Raw genomic sequence first — 17336 nt, forward strand, 5'->3', positions numbered from 1 at the left:
AGGAGCCCGCAGATCATACATTCTCCCTGCAGAAGCCCAGGTAACTGATAGGCACGAAAGGGGTGCAGGGCCCTGGGCTGCTGCTCTGACGGAAAGTCTGTCAGAAGTTCGATATGTTGGCATCAGTGAGAATAACGACGCAGGGAGATGCCTCCCCCATATCTACCTGCCAGAGGATTGGGGAATAATGCATAATGCATAGAATGGCTGACTTCTGTAGGATCTGGGGTGTAAGTTCTGGTTCCTGCTCTGTGAAACCTGAGGCTGGAGATCCTATCTTTGTGGGAGGACCTACTGCTAGTTTTCCTGAAACTTGTTCGGGGAATCTTAAAGAAGTCAGCTGCTCTACATGTTATGCCGCAACTACAGAGCCCCCACTTCCAAAGGGGAAGAACACCCATTACCTTACATCCTTGATTGAAACCGTGTCTGGGGCTGGAGCAGAAAGAGATGAGGCTCATCCGCCCAATACAGAGCAGGCATGGAGAGCTGGCTAAGGTTTCGGTCCTTGTTTCATTTGTTTTAAACAAAACAGAGTGGACTTTCTTAAGAATAGAGATGGTCTCTGGTGGTATTTTTTTCTTTCTTTTTTTTTTTTTAATGGCCACACCTGTGGCATCCCAAGCTAGGGGTCGAATTGGAGCTACAGCTGCAGGCCTACACCACAGTCAATCAATGCCAGATCCGAGCAGCGTCTGTGACTACACCACAGCTCACGGCAACACTGGATCCTTAACCCACTGAGCGAGGCCAGGGATTGAACCTGCATCCATGGATACTTTGTCAGGTTCTTAACCTGCGGAGCCACAATGGGAACTCCTCTGATGATATTTTTGTATCTCCTCTTGGCACCCAGTAGACACTCTGAATTCTTTCCTTCATTTTTTTTTTTTTTAGTGTATAGTTGATTGACAGTGTTGCATCAATATCTGCTCTACAGCGTAGTGACCCAGTCAGAAGTACACAGACATTTTGTTTCTCATACTATCCTCCATCGTGTTCTTCCCCAAAAGATTGGACATAGTTCCCTGTGCTGTACTCTGAGTTATTTTAAGTGGACACACCCAGTGCTGATTCTCTTGCAGAAACCCAGCACGGCAGTGGAATATCTCGCAGCCCACCTCTCCAAAATCCATGGCCTGGACTGGCACCCGGACAGCGAGCACATTCTCGCCACCTCCAGTCAGGACAACTCGGTCAAGGTGGGTGGCGCTCCTGGGGCGGTTGGGGGAGTGTGTTTGGGAGGCATCAGGGCACTTTCTTTGGAAGGAAAGCTGCAGTAGGTCAGCATAGGTGTGTTGCAGGGGCACATGTGCTTCTTGACCTGGGCACGTACACCTGGTTCTGTGGACCAGCAAGAGTGATGGAGTAGCACGTGCCTGATAGGGCTTCTGATGTCTGTTCCCAGGGTTTTCTTCTTTCCCCTCATGAAAGGAAGGTAGAGACAAAAGTATTGAGAAAGAAAAAGAAATTTACTTGCTCAGAAGTTGCCAGGAAGAAGTCACATTTTAGAAGGACTGGCTCATCAGAGGAAAAGCACAGCAGATACACAAGTAAAGGAGGAAAGCCGGAGTTCCCGCTGTGGCACAGGGGTCTCGGTGGTGTCTCTGGAGCGCTGGGACGCAGGTTCACCACCAGCTGGGAACAGTGGGTTAAGGATCTGGTGTAGCCGTCGACTCAGCAGGTCAGAGCTTTGGCTTGGCCGGGGGAACTCCATATGCCGTGGGGCGGCCGGAAAAACAAAATTCTAAAGGAGAAGAGCCATTGTTCAGGGTACCAAGTTTACCGTGAGTCTGGGGTGGAAGAGCAGCCGTTTCCTCACATGACTGTCATACCTGCAGAGGTTAAGATGTCGTCTGTCATCAGCCTTGCACAGGTCAGGGCTGAGACTTGTTAGAGTCTCAGAGGACGATGCTCAAGGATGCACGTGTGGTGGCGACCCTCTTACTTTTGGTTGATTCCAGGCTGCAGTGTCGCGCATGTGTTTATCCGCTCTGACTGTGGGATGTCACATGCACCTTGTTCCTCCTTGTGGTCAGGTCTCTGCCCGGAAGGACGAAGGTTCGACTGCAGAAGTTTGCTTAGCAATGTCGGGATTCAGCTTCAGCACTTAAATGCTCTGTTTAAAAACAGGCGTATATATCTTTTCGGTGTGGTTGGCAAAGCTAAGGCTTAAAAATTAACTTCTCTCTTGAGGTTTGTTGATCCCCTAGGGTTGTAACTTGCTTTTATGTGCCAAACGTGGCTTGTTTGTTTGTTTGGGGGTTTAAGTTTTTGTCCCCACACTCTGATGAGCTTGTTTCCCTGAGTTCAAGAACCAGAAACCATCCAATTCAGCCTCTCCTCTTTCTTGGAATTTCCCTGGTTTGTCAGTATTCAGTGACGTCTTTGCTACTCTGGAGGCTGGGATTCCACAGAAATAAAGCAGGTAACAGGCCACTTTCCAGCTGTGAAATACAGTCCTTGTATCTTACTGGTCGGCTTAGTTTATGAATTAAATGAGATTTTTGACATGATATTTGATTTAGTCCACTGTATCCTGATAGGAAGGAAGGTAACTTTTATTGAACATGTATAAATGACATTAAAAAAGTGAAGCAATTCAGAGGTGCCTTGCATAATTGTCAATCATTGTTTTTAGTAATTAGGGGTTTTTTTTCCTTTTCTTTTTGTGTTTTTTTGGGCCACACCTGCAGCATATGAAGTCTAGGGGTCCAATCCGGAGCTACAGCTGCTGGCCTTCACCACAGCCACAGCAACACCAGATCAGAGCCGTGTCTGAGACCTATACCATGGCTCGTGGCAACGCTGGATCCTTAACCCGCTGAGCGAGGCCAGGGATCAAACCCAAAACCTCATGGTTCCTAGTTGGATCCGTTTCCACCGTGCCATGACGGGAACTCCCAGTAATTAGGGTTTTTTTCAAATCCATTTGTTTTGTTTCTTATGGCCATGCTCACAGCATAGGGCAGTTCCCAGGTCTGGGACTGAATCCGAGCCACAGCTGGGACCTATACTGCAGCTGCAACAACGCTGGATCCATTAACCCACTGCACCAGGCCAGGGATGGAACCCATGCCTCTTTAGTGACATGAGCCGCTGCAGTTGGATTCTTAACCCACTGCACTACAGCAGGAAATCTAACATGTTAATAAGGACCTAGGCATGCCATTTTTCCTACATAGTCATTTTCTTAACTTTACCTGTGAATTTTTTTTAATTTTAATTTTTTTTAAAGCAGAGTCTTTATTAAAGGAAAGCAAATAGCTCCCAGGGTTGCTGGGAGAGGGCGAAGAGTCCTGTTACCTGTGAATTTATTAGCTTAAAATTTATAGTAGTAATTTTTATATGATTTTTATTTTTTCCATTGATTTATAGCATCCTGTCAATTTCTACTGTACAGCAAAGTGACCCAGTCATACATATGTATGTGCATGGTCATATGTATGACCAGTCATACCTACACACATATATGTATATTCTTTTTTCACATTAATCTCCATCATGCTCCATCACAAGTGACTAGATATAGTTCCCTGTGCTCTATAGCAGGATCTCATGCTTATCCTCTCCAAAAGCAGTAGTTCGCATCTATCAATCCCAAACTCCCAGTCCATCCCATTCCCCCCCCCTCCCTCTTGGCAACCACAAGTCTGTTCTCCAAGTCCTTGAGTTTCTCTTCTGCGGAAAGATTCATTGTTCCATATATTAGATCCCAGATATAAGTGCTATTATGTGGTTTTTGTCTTTCTCTTTCTGACTTATTTCACTTAGTATGAGAGTCTCTAGTTCCATCCATGTTGTTGCAAATGGCATTTTCTTCTTTTTTATGGCTGAGTGGTATTCAGTTGTGTGTATATATACCACATTTTCTTAATCCATTCATCTGTTGATGGACATTTAAGTTGTTTCCATGTCTTGGCTATTGTGAATAGTACTGCAATGAACATGCGGGTGCATGTGTCTTTTTCAAGGAAAGTTTTGTCTGGATGTATGCCCAAGAGTGGGATTGCTGGGTCATATGGTGGTTCTATATTTAGTTTTCTGAGGTGCCTCCGTAATGTTTTCCATAGGGGTTGTACCAATTTACATTCCCACCAACAGTGTAGGAGGGTCCCCTTTTCTCTACACCCTCTCCAGCATTTGTTATTTGTTGACTTGTTCCTGATGGCCATTCCGACAGGTGTGCGGTGGTACCTCATGGTTGGTGGTTTTGATTTGCATTTCTCTAGTAATTAGTGATGTTGAGCATTTTTTCATGTGCTTATTGGCCATCTGTATATCTTCTTTGGAGAAACACCCATTTTTCCATTGGGTTGTTAGTTTTTTTGCTGTTGAGTATAGTAGTAATTTTTAATTCCATTTTTCTTTTGTGAATTCTAAGGGGTCAATTGGAACAAGATACCACTGAATGAGTTTCATTTCAGTTTGTAGATTATAAAATAAGTGTTGAGTTGAGGAGTTCTCATAATGACTCAGGGGTTAACGAACCCGACTAGTATCCATGAGGACATGGGTTCAGTCCCTGGCCTTGCTCAGTGGATTAAGGGTCTGGCTTTGCTGTGAGCTGTGGTGTAGGTCGAAGATGCGGCTCACGTCTGGCATTGCTGTGGCTGTGGTGTAGGCTGGCAGCTACAGCTCAAATTCAACCCCTAGCCTGGGAGCTTCCATATGCTGTGAGTGCAGCCCTAAAAATACCAAAAAGAAAAAACCCCAAAGCCCCAAAAAACTGTTGAGTTGAGGGTCAGAGCTGGATGAAGAAGAAAGAAAAGTATTTTTCTTCTATGGCTGTTAAAAATAGAATATGAACCATAATGAAATTAGGTTATATCATTTTAGATTATCTTTTTTTCCCCCTGATCTTGGGTTAAGCAGTCTGTTTTACAAAGTTTCTGTCTTCTAGACTGAGTTCTGGAAGTGCAGACCTAGTCCCTTGGTCCATTCTGACATGTTCATGGTTCAAGGTCAGCCTTACTGAGAAACCTTTGCTCACAAGATTGTTCCCTGTGATGTCGACAGTTGGGAGCCTGCTTCTTGACCAAGGCTCTTCTGACACTTCTTCAGGAAATGTCCTTTCTGGTCCATTGCTTGGAGCAGAGGCTCTTTGGCAGTGGTCAGGGGAAAGCAGAAGTCACCTGTGGATGGGAGGCAGCAGGGTTCTGGTTACCTTATTATGACAAGCAACTCGATTGGACAGAAACAGACTAAAGCCCTCCATTCGCAAGTAACAGGTAGTCAGTTATTCCATAAGACTCCGTCAGTGATTGCCTTGAGAATAAGTCCATATTATGAAGGGCGAGGACTTTTTCCAGGGTCCTCTAATTTATCCCATAAATTATATGTTGTATATGTCACCAACCGATGAGCATATTTAAATCTAGAAACAATACATATATATATATTTATCTTTTTGCCTTTTCTAGGGCCACACCCTTGGCATATGGAGGTTCCCAGGCTAGGGGTTGAATCGGAGCTGTAGCCACAGGCCTGTGCCAGAGCCACAGCAACATGGGATCAGAGCCACGTCTGCGACCTGCACCACAGCTCACGGCGACGTCAGATCCTTAACCCACTGATCGAGTCCAGGGATCGAACCCACAACCTCATGGTTCCTAGTCGGATTCGTTAACCACTGAGCCACGACAGGAACTCCTAGAAACAAAATAATTAAATTTTTGGGCTCTCGAAGTTCTGTAAGCCGTGGCATGCAGGAATTCCTAGGCCGGGAATTGGACTTGAGCCACAGCAGTGACAATGCTGAATCCTTAACTGCTAGGCTGCCAGGAAACTCCCAGAATCTTTTAAAAATTTTTAACCTTTTTCTTTTTATGTATTTATTTTTGCTTTTTAGGGCCTCAGCCAAGTCATATGGAGATTCCCAGGCTAGGGGTCTAATCGGAGCTACAGCTGCTGGCCTACGCCACAGCCACAGCAACGCCGGATCCTTAACCCACTGAGCAAAGCCACGGATTGAACCTGCAAACTCATGGTTCCTAGTTGGATTCCCTTCCACTGCGCCATGACGGGAACTCCTGAACTTCTCTTTCATTTGCTCTTTTTTCACATATGGTAGACCTGATTCACAGGAGAGCATTCACAAAGTGTTGACCTAATTAAAACTATAGAGAATGCCAAGCAGAACTAATTATTTCTAGTTTTACTTCTTTTATAAGTTGAGGGAGCAAGTTATCATTTAGCCTGTGACCATCTCAAAACCTAAAAGCAGTCTAGATGGAAATGACATCTTAACATTTTATTATTTTGAATATGGGACTTGAATTTGGCCAAAAGGATTGTCAGAAGAAACAAGAACTACCTCGTGCCATCCCTTTGTAGTCCCACCCTCCCCAGCCCCTAATTCTGGCAACCCCTGATCTAGACTCCGTCACTGTAGTTTTGTCTTTATGAGAATGTCATTTAAATGGAATCAGGCAAAATGTAACTTTTCAAAGTTGGCTTCTTTCACTTAGCATAATGCCTTTAAGATTCCCCCAAGTTGTTTTAAGAGTCAGTAATTTATATATATATATATATTTTTTTTTTTTTTTTTGCTTAGTAGTCATACATGTTTTTATGTATCTGTGCATGTATGTCTTTTTAGGGCTGCACCCACGGTGTATGGAGGTTCCCAGGCTAGGAGTCAAATTGGAGCCGCAGACACCAGCCTATGCCGCAGCCACAGAAACGCCAGATTCGAGTTGAATCTGAGACCTATGCTGCTGCTTGTGACAATGCTACATCCTTTAACCCACTGAGTGAGGCTAGGGATCAAACCTGCATCCTTATGCATACTAGTCAGGTCCTTAAACCGCTGAGCCACATGGGAACTCCTGAAAGGGACGTTTTCTTTGCGTCTCTGTCACAGAAGCATGGTCATGGGGGCTCACTCAAATACACTCTTTTGAATTTTTTTTTTTTTGGCTGCACCCACAGCATGTGGATTAAACCCATGCCATAGCACCCACCTGTGCCACAGCAGTGACAATGCCAGATCCCTAACCCACTAGACCACCGAGGAACTCCCTTAGATGTATTGTTGATTTTATCTTTAGAGGACAGAACACAAAGAGTTTGAGGGCAATGCTTATTTCAATAGGGGAATTGGGGTTTTTTTAGTGGCATTTATTTCACAAATGATCCTGCTTTCTTTATTACAGTTCTGGGATTACCGCCAGCCTCGGAAATACCTCAGCATTCTCCCTTGCCAGGTGCCTGTCTGGAAGGCCAGATACACTGTGAGTGAGATGTACTACCTTTTCCTTGGAAACTTCCCCTGGCTGTACTGGACATGAGGGGCCTGGCGTATTTTCTCTTCTTTTCAGTTTTTTCTTTCTGTCTTGGTTTAGGCATGGAACAAAGGTGGTAAAGATGGCATAAAAATTGTTATCTATTTATGGAGTTCCCGTCGTGGCTTAGCAGTTAATGAACCTGACTAGCATCCATGAGGATGCAGGTTCAATCCCTGGCCTCACTCAGTGGGTTAAGGATCTGGTGTTGCCATGAGCTGCGGTGTAGGTTGCAAACACAGCTCTGATCCCGTGTTGCTGTAGTCCTGGTATAGGCCAGTAGCTAAAGCTTCAATTAGACCCCTCGCCTGGGAACCTCCATATGCTGCGGGTACAGCCCTAAAAAGACAAAAAGACAAAAAAAAAATTGTTAATCTATTAAGAAATTTGCCCTAGGAGGAGTTCCTTTCGTGGCTCGGAGGAAATGAATCTGACTGGTATCCATGAGGACGCAGGTTCAATCCCTGCCCTTGCTCAGCTGGTTAAGGAACCAGCATTGCCATGGGCTGTGATGTAGGTTGCAGACACGGCTCGAACCTGGCATTGCTGTGGCTGTGGCGTAGGCCAGCAGCTACAGCTCCAATTCGACCTCTACCCTGGGAACCTCCATATGCTGCATATGGCTCTAAAAAGGCAAAAATAAAAAATAAAATTAAAAAAAAATTTGCCCTTGGAATATTGAGTGAGAATCTGTGATAGAACGCTGGGCGAGCTGGGCTGGGGAGCTGGGTGGTGTGAAGTGGTCAGTGACAATGGAGGCTGACTACCTCCCATCAGTAAAGGTTAGAAGGCTGGAAGTTAGTGGATTGTGCTGGAAAGAACGCTGGCTTTAGATTCAGAAGGTCTGGATTTTAGGCTCTGCAATGCCATTTAATTTTTCCCCCAGCTTTCTTGCTTGCTTGCTTTTTCTTTGCTTGCTTGCTTGCTTGCTTGCTTTTTAGGGCTGCACCTGTAGAATATGGAGGTTCTCAGACTAGGGGTCAAATTGGAGCTGCAGCTGCCGGCCTACGCCACAGCCACAGCAATGCGGGGTCCTTAACCCACTGAGCGAGGCCAGGGATCAAACCTTTGTCCTCATGGATACTAGTTGGGTTCATTACCACTGAGCCACAGGGGAATTCCGCATTTTTCCTTTAAAGAAACCTTATAAGTAATAAAGGTGGATTCCTCAGAAAGAGTTCAGTACATGAAGACAGAGTCTGTGGTTACTGTAAATAAGCGTCCCACATGGAGGCTGCCGGCCTGTGGTCTCCAGTTTAGCTTAACAGCAGCGAGGTCCCAGGGCTGCAGGTTCAAGATGAGGCCCCCGGCTGTGGCCCAGGGGGACAGGGCATGGAGGTGAGGGCGACGCCTTCCACAAGTGACAAAGGTCAGGTAGAGATGCCAGAATGGCCTGCTTCCTGCCTGAGGGCAGCAGTTAGAGAAATAAATGTCAGTTGTCAGGGTGGCTGAGGGGGTTCTCCTAGGCCCCCCTTCTCAGTGGCAGTTTCTAAACTGAGAGGCAAACCCTTTTTGGAAATGCCTCATTAGTAATATAAATATCAATCAGCCCAGGAGGCTTCTAATTTGAATGATCAATATTAAAATATCAAATGCTGCATTGTTTTCTAAATTTAAAATTTATACCACATGGCTCTCTCTAGGGGGAGAAAGGAAGGGAGGAAAGATTGAGAGGTAGAGAGAGAGGGAGAGAGCTTGGGGGGCAGTCCCAGGGAGAGAGAGAGAGAGAGAATCTCCCCAGCTTTATTGGGATGTAATTGTCATATAACGTGATACACATTCAAGGTCCACCCATGTGCTGACAAATGGCAGGATTTCCTTCCTTTTTCCTGAATAATATCCCATTTATATATATCACATCTTCTTTATCCACCGATGGACATGTAGGCTGTTTCTCTGTCTTGGCTATTGTGAAGAATGCTGCAATGGCCCATTTAATATTTGTGTGGCCTGGGGCAAGCCACCTGATGTTTTTGAGCAATAGTTTCTTCCCCTGTCGAATATGAATACTAAGGTTTACTATGCCTTGCTCTTTTTTTAAAAAAATTGTAATGAAATTCACTGTGTACAATTTCAGTGGCATTCAGTCTCTGTACAGTATGCTTCCCCTTCCACGCAAGCTGTGTATGAAGAGGCGGTGTGAACCTGAAATGCTACAGAGGTAGCGCGTAAGCTCTTAACAACCTTCCCGCAGGTTTTTCCCTGCCACGCTGATAGCTGCTCATGAGAGCCACTGTATTCACTTCAGTGTCTTCTTGAAAGGGAGCCCGGGGTGCATAAAGCTCCATCAGGCTGTCCTTGTGGAGCGTAGAAGGTATTCGAGGTCTTACCTGGCCTTCACATCTGGGAGCGTTTGGGAAGAAGCCAGACATGGTTCTTATGAGTTGAAATTCTTCTCTGGATTAATAGGTTTGCTTTAAAAAAGAAAGAAAAGCTCAGGAGCGATGCCCAGAGGCGAGGCGAAGAGAAATGTGCTCTTAGGCGGTTGTGGTTTGTTCCTTAAAGAACAGAGTCCGCACATCAGCCACATGGGCTCCTAGGTGCCTTGTAAATGGGGTGTTGATAAGTGAAAGTGCCTGTTCTGAAGTCAGAAGGTTTTCCTTTGAAAAGCTGTGGTCTTGGGGGCAGTGGGGAGGGACACGTGATGAGGAAGGTGCGTTTCTGGTGCCTCTGCACATGGCAGGGGCAGTTGGCTATCTGGGGTTGCCCGTGGTCCTTGCGAGCTCATTTTGGGAGAGCCCTTGGTGACCCTCGGAGCGGGCTCATGGAGAGGCGCCGGATTGTGAGACGGGCTGTTCTCATGTGCAACAGTCAGAGCCATTGGCTGGTTTTTATTTTTATTTTATTTATTTATTTATTTAGTCTTTTTTTTTTTTTTTTTTTTTTTGCTATTTCTTGGGCCGCTCCCGTGGCATATGGAGGTTCCCATGCTAGGGGTCGAATCGGAGCTGTAGCCTCCGGCCTACGCCAGAGCCAGAGCAACGCAGGATCCGAGCCGCGTCTGCAACCTACACCACAGCTCACGGCAACGCCGGATCGTTAACCCACTGAGCAAGGGCAGGGACCGAACCCGCAACCTCATGGTTCCTAGTCGGATTCGTTAACCACTGCGCCACGACGGGAACTCCATATTTTTTTTTCTCCGCTTCTTAGGGCTGTACTCATGGCATATGGAGGTTCCGAGGCTAGGGGTCGAATCAGAGCTGTAGCTGCTGCCTACGCCACAGTCACAGCCACACAGGATCCAAGCCCGAGTCTGCGACCTATATTGCAGCTCACGGCAGCACCAGATCCTTAACCCACTGAGCAGGGCCAGGAACCCAACCTGCATCCTCATGGATACTAGTCAGATTTGTTCCCACTAAGCCATGATGGGAACTCCCATTTGCTGATTTTTAAAAAAAATTTTATTTATTTATCTTTTATTAAGGCCGCACCTGTGGCATATGGCGGTTCCTAGGCTAAGGGTGGAAGTGGAGCTGTAACTGAGCCCTTTCCCACAGCACAGAACTGCTGAGATCTGAGCCACATCTGTGACCTACGTCACAGCTCGCAGCAACGCCGGATCCCCGACCCACTCAGCAAGACCAATGAACCCTCATCCTCATGGATCTTAACCCACTGAGCTGTGAAGGAACTCCTTGTTTTAGATTTTAAAAGAAAGTTCTTCTCTGAGTGTTTGGCTTTGCTTTAGTTTCCCTTGCTGTCGTCCCTTCTGTCGGGAAGGAAGGAAGAAAGGCAAACGTAATGTAGATGTGATGGTCAACTTAGGGAATTGGGGAAACATTCCCCAGGTGGGTCGAGGCCTTCTGTCACCTGATTTGTCCTAGTGAGGCTAGAATTCCAACTTGGGTAACTGAGACCTCGGCTGATTCTCCCTGGAATAGTTGCTGCTTTTCTCTTTCTGGCCATAGCCTTTCAGCAATGGATTGGTGACGGTGATGGTCCCCCAGCTGCGGAGGGAGAACAGCCTGCTCTTGTGGAATGTCTTTGACCTGAACACTCCGGTCCATACCTTTGTGGGCCACGATGACGTGGTGCTGGAGTTCCAGTGGAGGAAGCAGAAGGAAGGTGGGTGGTAGAGAGACCGCTGACCCTTTCCCCCCCGGGCCCTGTTCACCAGCGATCGGAGGGGAGGGTGCGGGGCCAGAGCTGGCTCAGGAGCGGGAGTCAGGGCGCCTTCCCCTTCACTCGCAGGTGGGTGAAAGGATGTGTGGCTGTGGTTCTTGCCCCAGTTGCCCTCCTCTTCCCTCGTGTCCTGTGCATTCTTTCTCCTGCATGGAAGGGATCTGTAACAGGTTGGTAGCCTTGCTGTTGGGTCACTTCCAGAGCTGGGAAACTCTGGGGTCATGCCCAGAAATCCCTGGCCCTTGGCCCTTGCTACTCCCACACAGTCCCAGTTCTGTTCAAAAACACACTGTGGTCTTTTACTTCCCATCGCCTTGAAGGTAGGTTTGGCCACATGACCTGCTTTGATCTTGAACCATGAACGGAAGTGATGCCATCTCTTCTGGGTTGAAGTGGAAACAGTCAGTGTGTGATTATTCATGCTCTCTGCTTCCACTGTGGCTCTGGCAACACGTCATGTGGGGTGAGGGTGAGGTGGAGCTGCAGAGAGCAGGAAATCTTTGCTTTAAGCCGCCGAGACTTGGGTCTGATTGTTACTGCAGCTTAATCTATCCAGTCCTTACCAATGCAGCCTAAGTGTCCTGGGAGTCAGGAAGCCCTCGACCTGAGTTTCTCCACCAACTCACCATGCAGATTTCGTTGCAGCCTCCTGTCTGGTCTCTAAATGTTTTCCAGACCAGAAGTCTGTTTTGTGGTCCTTGCATATCACAGAAGGAAATCCAGGCAGGGGAGTGACGTGGCTTGGCCAGAGCCTGGGAGAGGTCTTTGGTGGACCTGGGATTAGAATAGTTATCTTATCCCAGCATGTTTGTGACCCTCACAAGCCTTTTCAAAAGCCTCAAAAAAAGGATTTTTTATTTTTTATTTTTGTCTTTTTGGGGACAAAGAGAAAGAGAACAGACGTGTATATATGTATAATGAATCACTTTGTTATATAGCAGAAATTGCCACAACATTGTAAATCAACTAAACTTCAATAAAACTTTTTAAAAGTGAAATCAAAGATTCAGCTCTTTACCAAAAAGTTCTTCTAAACAATAAGATGCCACAATGCATTTATTTATTTTTTATTTTATTCTATTTTATTGTTTTGTCTTTTTAGGGCCACTCCCATGGCATATGGAAGTTCCCAGGCTAGGGGTTGAATTGAAGCTGTAGTTGCCAGCCTGCGCCACAGCCACTGCAGCAGTGGATCTGAGCCGGGCCTTTGACCTACACCACAGCTCATGGCATGGCTGGATCCTTAACACACTGAGTGAGACCAGGGATTGAACCTGTGTCCTCATGGATACTCGTTGGGTTCCTTACTGCTGAGCCGCAATGGGAACTTCCCCAGGATGCGTTTAAAACAGTTCATTTTACAAATAACATATTCATCTCCAGCTCCTCTGGAGCACATAAACGGAAGATCACTTGTGGCGGTGAAGGTTCAGTGTGACGTTAAATCCCAGCATCGATCTTCACATGCTAATTTGCCAGCTGTTGTTTCACTTCATTTAAATTTCTGCTCAAATGTGACTTCCTCAGGGAAGTCTGTCTAAAAATACTTCCCCCATCAGTTTCTGTCCTCTTATCATGTTTTGTTTTGTTTTGTTTTGTTTTTTCTGCCTTATTTTGGCTGCCTTTTGGCAGATGGAGTTCCCAGGCCAGGGATCAGATCCAAGCCACAATTGCAGCCTGTGCCACAGCTGCAGAAATGCTGTATTCTTGTAACCCACTGTGCTGGGATGGGGCTCCAACCCCCGTGTCCTGGCGCTGCGGAGATACCACCGATCATGTTGTGCCCCGGTGGGAACTCCTATCTTTTGTTTTTTTTTTTTAATAACACTGTCACTGCTGGACATGTTATTATATGTGTGTCTGTTTCCACTCCTGAAGTGTGAGATCTGTAAAGAGAGAGATTCTCATGTTCACGTTATAGTCCTAGTGCCTAGAACGGCGCCTGGCCTACAGGCAGTGTGCCATAAATATTTGTTTGGTGGATAAATGAATGAATCTCATGCCATCGTGACCTGTAACAAACTTGATGTTGAATCCCGAAAAATCTCCTGGATTCTTATCTGGTGATTTCTAGGGTCCAAGGACTACCAGCTGGTTACGTGGTCTCGGGATCAGACCTTGAGAATGTGGAGGGTGGATTCCCAGATGCAGAGGGTACGTATTCACGTCTGTGGTGGAGGGAAGTAACTGCATACACCGGGAACTTAAAATAGAAGCTTTGGTAGTGGCGGAAGTTAGAGGATACCGGAGGGGCATTGAATACATGGTGCTGGTTGGCCAAGAGGCTGGTACCCTACATGGAGGCTTTGAGGTCTTTAAGAGCCAGCTTCAGTGTCACTGCTTTAAGGCTGCAGAGCCTCTGACTATCTCTTTTTTCTCTTGTTCTGGTCTAAGATAGCATGAGTTAGCATACTGAGCAAGTGGCCTGGGGACTTCACTTCTATTCCTTCTAAACAGGCCAGAAAAGTCTCCCTCACACTCTGCAGTGGTCGGATCCCGGATCCCTTCATCACAAGGACTGTCGCTTGAAGCCCTTTCCAGTTTTTGTCCCCTAAAATGTATCTCTTCTTTTATTTTTTTTGTGTTTATTTTTGTCTTTTTGCCTTTTGAGGGCTGCTCTTGCGGCATATGGAGGTTCCCAGGCTAGGGGTCCAATCGGAGCTGTAGCCGCCGGCCTACGCCAGAGCCACAGCAACGTGGGATCCGAGCCGCATCTGCAACCTACACCACAGCTCACAGCAACGCTGGATCCCTAACCCACTGAGCAAGGCCAGGGATCGAACCTGCAACCGCATGGTTCCCAGTCAGATTCGTTAACCACTGAGCCACAATGGGAACTCTTAAATTGTGTCTCTTCTATCAAGCACAGTGGTACCCGGTGTGAATTGCTTGTGTGGCCCTTGGTTTGTTCTGCCCCATCAGGAGTTCTGACTCCTCACCTGGTGGCTGAATTCCTTGAAGGCGGGAACAATCTCTCACCTATGTCGTATCACACAGAGTGCTCTGCACAGGGCAGATAGAAAATGCTGGGTCACGGAGTTCCCCTCGTGGCTCAGTGGTTAACGAATCTGACTGGGAACCATGAGGTTGCGGGTTCAATCCCTGCCCTTGCTCAGTGGGTTAGGGATCCAGCATTGCCGTGAGCTGTGGTGTAGGTTGCAGATGCGGCTTGGATCCTGAGTTGCTGTGGCTCTAGTGTAGGCTGGCAGCAGCAGCTCTGATTGGACCCCTAGCCTGGGAATCTCCATATGCCATGGGTGTGGCCCTAGAAAAGACAAAAAAAAAAGTTTTCTTAGATTTGCGTAAACTGTGAACAGGATAAAACATTTTACAGGGTAGAATAATAGAGTCTGTTATCCTTTGGGTTTAACCAGGGAGAGTTGGTGATGGGCAAAACCTACTTTGATTGTGTTGTTTTGCAGCTGACATCTTTCTCCTTTGTGATTCCCAATTTTTTTTTTTTTTTTTAATTTTTAGGGCTGCACCTATGGCATGTGGAAGTTCCTGGGCTAGGATTTGAATCGGAGCTGCAGCTTCTGGCCTTCTCATAGCCACAGTGACTCCAGATCCAAGCCGCGTCTACGACCTATACTGCAGCTTACGGCAACGCTGGATCCTTTAACCCACTGATGGAGATCAGAGATCAAACCCACATCCTCATGGATACTAGTAGGGTTCCCAACCCACTGAACCACAACAGGACCACCCCACCCTCCTTTTTTTGGTCTTTTTAGTGTCACACTCAAGGCACATGGACGTTCTCAGTCAAATTGGAGCTGTAGCCACTGGCCTACACCACAGCTCACAGCAACACTGGATCTTTAATCCACTGAGCAAGGCCAGGGATTGAACCTGTGTCCTCATGGATACTACTCAGATTTGTTTCTGCTGAGCCATGATGAGAACTTTGTCTTTTTTTTTTTTAAATCACACTGTCGTATGTGGAAATTCGTGGGCCAGGGTGAGAACCTAAGCCACAGCAGTAACCAGAGCCACACAGTGACCATGCCAGAGCCTTAACCCGCTGAGCCACCAGGGAATTCCATGATTCCCATTTTTAAGTCAGAATTCAGCTGAACATAATGATCATTTCCTGAGACTTCTCCAGACCTGGATGTCCCCCCCTCTGTTGCAGCTGTGCGCACACGACCTCTTGGATGGTGTCGATGAGTTCATTGAGGGCATTTCTCTGCTGCCAGAACCGGAGAAGACCCTTCACACTCAGGATGCGGAGCACCAGCACAACTCAAGCCACGGGGAAGAAGAAGGTAATGGGTCGCCCTGATGTTTTAGGTGAGGCGCCCCCCTCTGCGTCTTCGAGTCGTGGCAGATACCCCAGAACTGCTCTCTGAATCCATTTCAGAAATGTTTTCCAACAGTGGAACCTCTCTCTCCTGCTAGTCTTAAAGGAAGACCCCCCGAGCAGTCTCCTGGAAGAGAAGAAATCAGACCCGCTGGGCCTGCCTCCGACTCTGCAGCAGGAGTTCTCCCTGATCAACGTGCAGATCCGCAACGTCAACGTGGAGGTGCTCGCGCTTCCCCAGCCGTCGTCTCGCAGGCTGGCGGGTGGCCCTCGGTGGGGCGGGACTGTGGGCCAGGATTTGGGCTGGCAGACAGCTCTGTGCTCTAACAGGGACACTCCGCGCTTGCTTTTTCGTTTCCTTGGTTTTCTAAAGAAACAGATGTTTTACAAAGGCAGACTCCCCCCCACTCCTTAGATGTTCCAGCACCTCGTTTTCCCAGATGTGAAGATACTCAGACCCAGAAGGTTTATCGCGTTTTGGCAGAGGTTACTGGTGGAGTTAATGGCAGGGCAGAGTTTGGAAGCCATTCTCCTAACTCTGCAGGGCTCTTTGTGCTTTGCTGTATGATCTTGCCTTGTTATTGGCCATTTCCTCGGGGATTTAGATTGCTAATGAGAAGGTGACCAAGCCTCTTTGTTCATTTAACACATAGGCAGGTATTGAAGTTCTTTGCTTCAGAGAATTGAGTCTCTCTGTGAAGGGGTTTCAAAACTCAATTAGTTTTTCTTTTGCTCAACGTCATTTAACAGTAGGCCTGGGAATTCCTTTGTGGCTCAGTGGGTTAAGGATCTGGCATTGTCACTGCAGTGGCTCTGGTTACTGCAGTGAAGCAGATTTGATCCCTGGCCCAGGAATTGCCACATACCACAAGTGCCACCAAAAACAAAACAAAACAAACAAACCCCAGTAGGCCTGGATATGTGCACCTACATAAATATCTCATTTGGCCTTTAAAACAACTGTGCAGTAAGTGGTTTTATCCCCATTTTACAGAGGAGGAAACAGAGACACTAACAAATGAAATGGAAGTTCGAGTTGTGGCTCAGTGGTTAACGAGCCCAACTAGCATCCATGAGGATGTGGGTTCAATCCCTGGCCTTGATCAGTGGGTTAAGGATCCAGCTTGCCATGAGCTGTGGTGTAGGTCACAGACGCAGCTCGGATCTGGCTGTGGATTAGGCCGGCAGCTGTAGCTCTAATTGGACTCCTAGCCTGGGAGCTTCCATATGCTGTGTGGCCTTAAAAAGACAAAAAAAAGAAAGAAATGACTTGGGTGAGGTCAGCAGCTATATCTGAGTTTCCCATGTGTATGGCTCTTTTTGCTGTCATCTCTAGATGGTGGCATAAGAAATTGAAAGAGATAAAGGATTCTTTGGTTAATTGGTTATCTATATCAACTCAGTTTATACTCCCTTTGTCGGAGTTGAGAACAGTGTGGCTATTCACTGATCAAGTCTGAGAAGGAGATCTTGATTCCTTTCCCAGAACTGCTTTTTTTTTTGGGGGGGGGGGGCTTTTTGGGCCACACCCATGGCATATGGAGGTTCCCAGGCTAGGGGTCTAATTGGAGCTGTAGCCTCCGGCCCACGCCACAGCCACAGCCACAGCAATGCCAGAT

At 46.9% G+C, this 17336-nt stretch overlaps 1 protein-coding gene across 2 annotated transcripts in view; it reads left to right on the forward strand.

Moving 5' to 3' along the window:
- The window catches only part of WDR59 (WD repeat domain 59), an 86247-nt gene that overhangs the window by 29946 nt on the left and 38965 nt on the right, over positions 1-17336 (forward strand). For both annotated transcript variants that reach the window (XM_047789834.1, XM_047789835.1), the window contains exons 8-13: positions 1086-1202; positions 7158-7235; positions 11201-11357; positions 13489-13568; positions 15550-15682; positions 15816-15940. In XM_047789834.1, the coding sequence (XP_047645790.1) occupies positions 1086-1202; positions 7158-7235; positions 11201-11357; positions 13489-13568; positions 15550-15682; positions 15816-15940 (690 nt within the window). The remainder of the gene's footprint in view (positions 1-1085; positions 1203-7157; positions 7236-11200; positions 11358-13488; positions 13569-15549; positions 15683-15815; positions 15941-17336) is intronic.

Source organism: Phacochoerus africanus, chromosome 8 (genome assembly GCF_016906955.1).
Source record: "Phacochoerus africanus isolate WHEZ1 chromosome 8, ROS_Pafr_v1, whole genome shotgun sequence".
Classification (NCBI taxonomy): domain Eukaryota; kingdom Metazoa; phylum Chordata; class Mammalia; order Artiodactyla; family Suidae; genus Phacochoerus; species Phacochoerus africanus.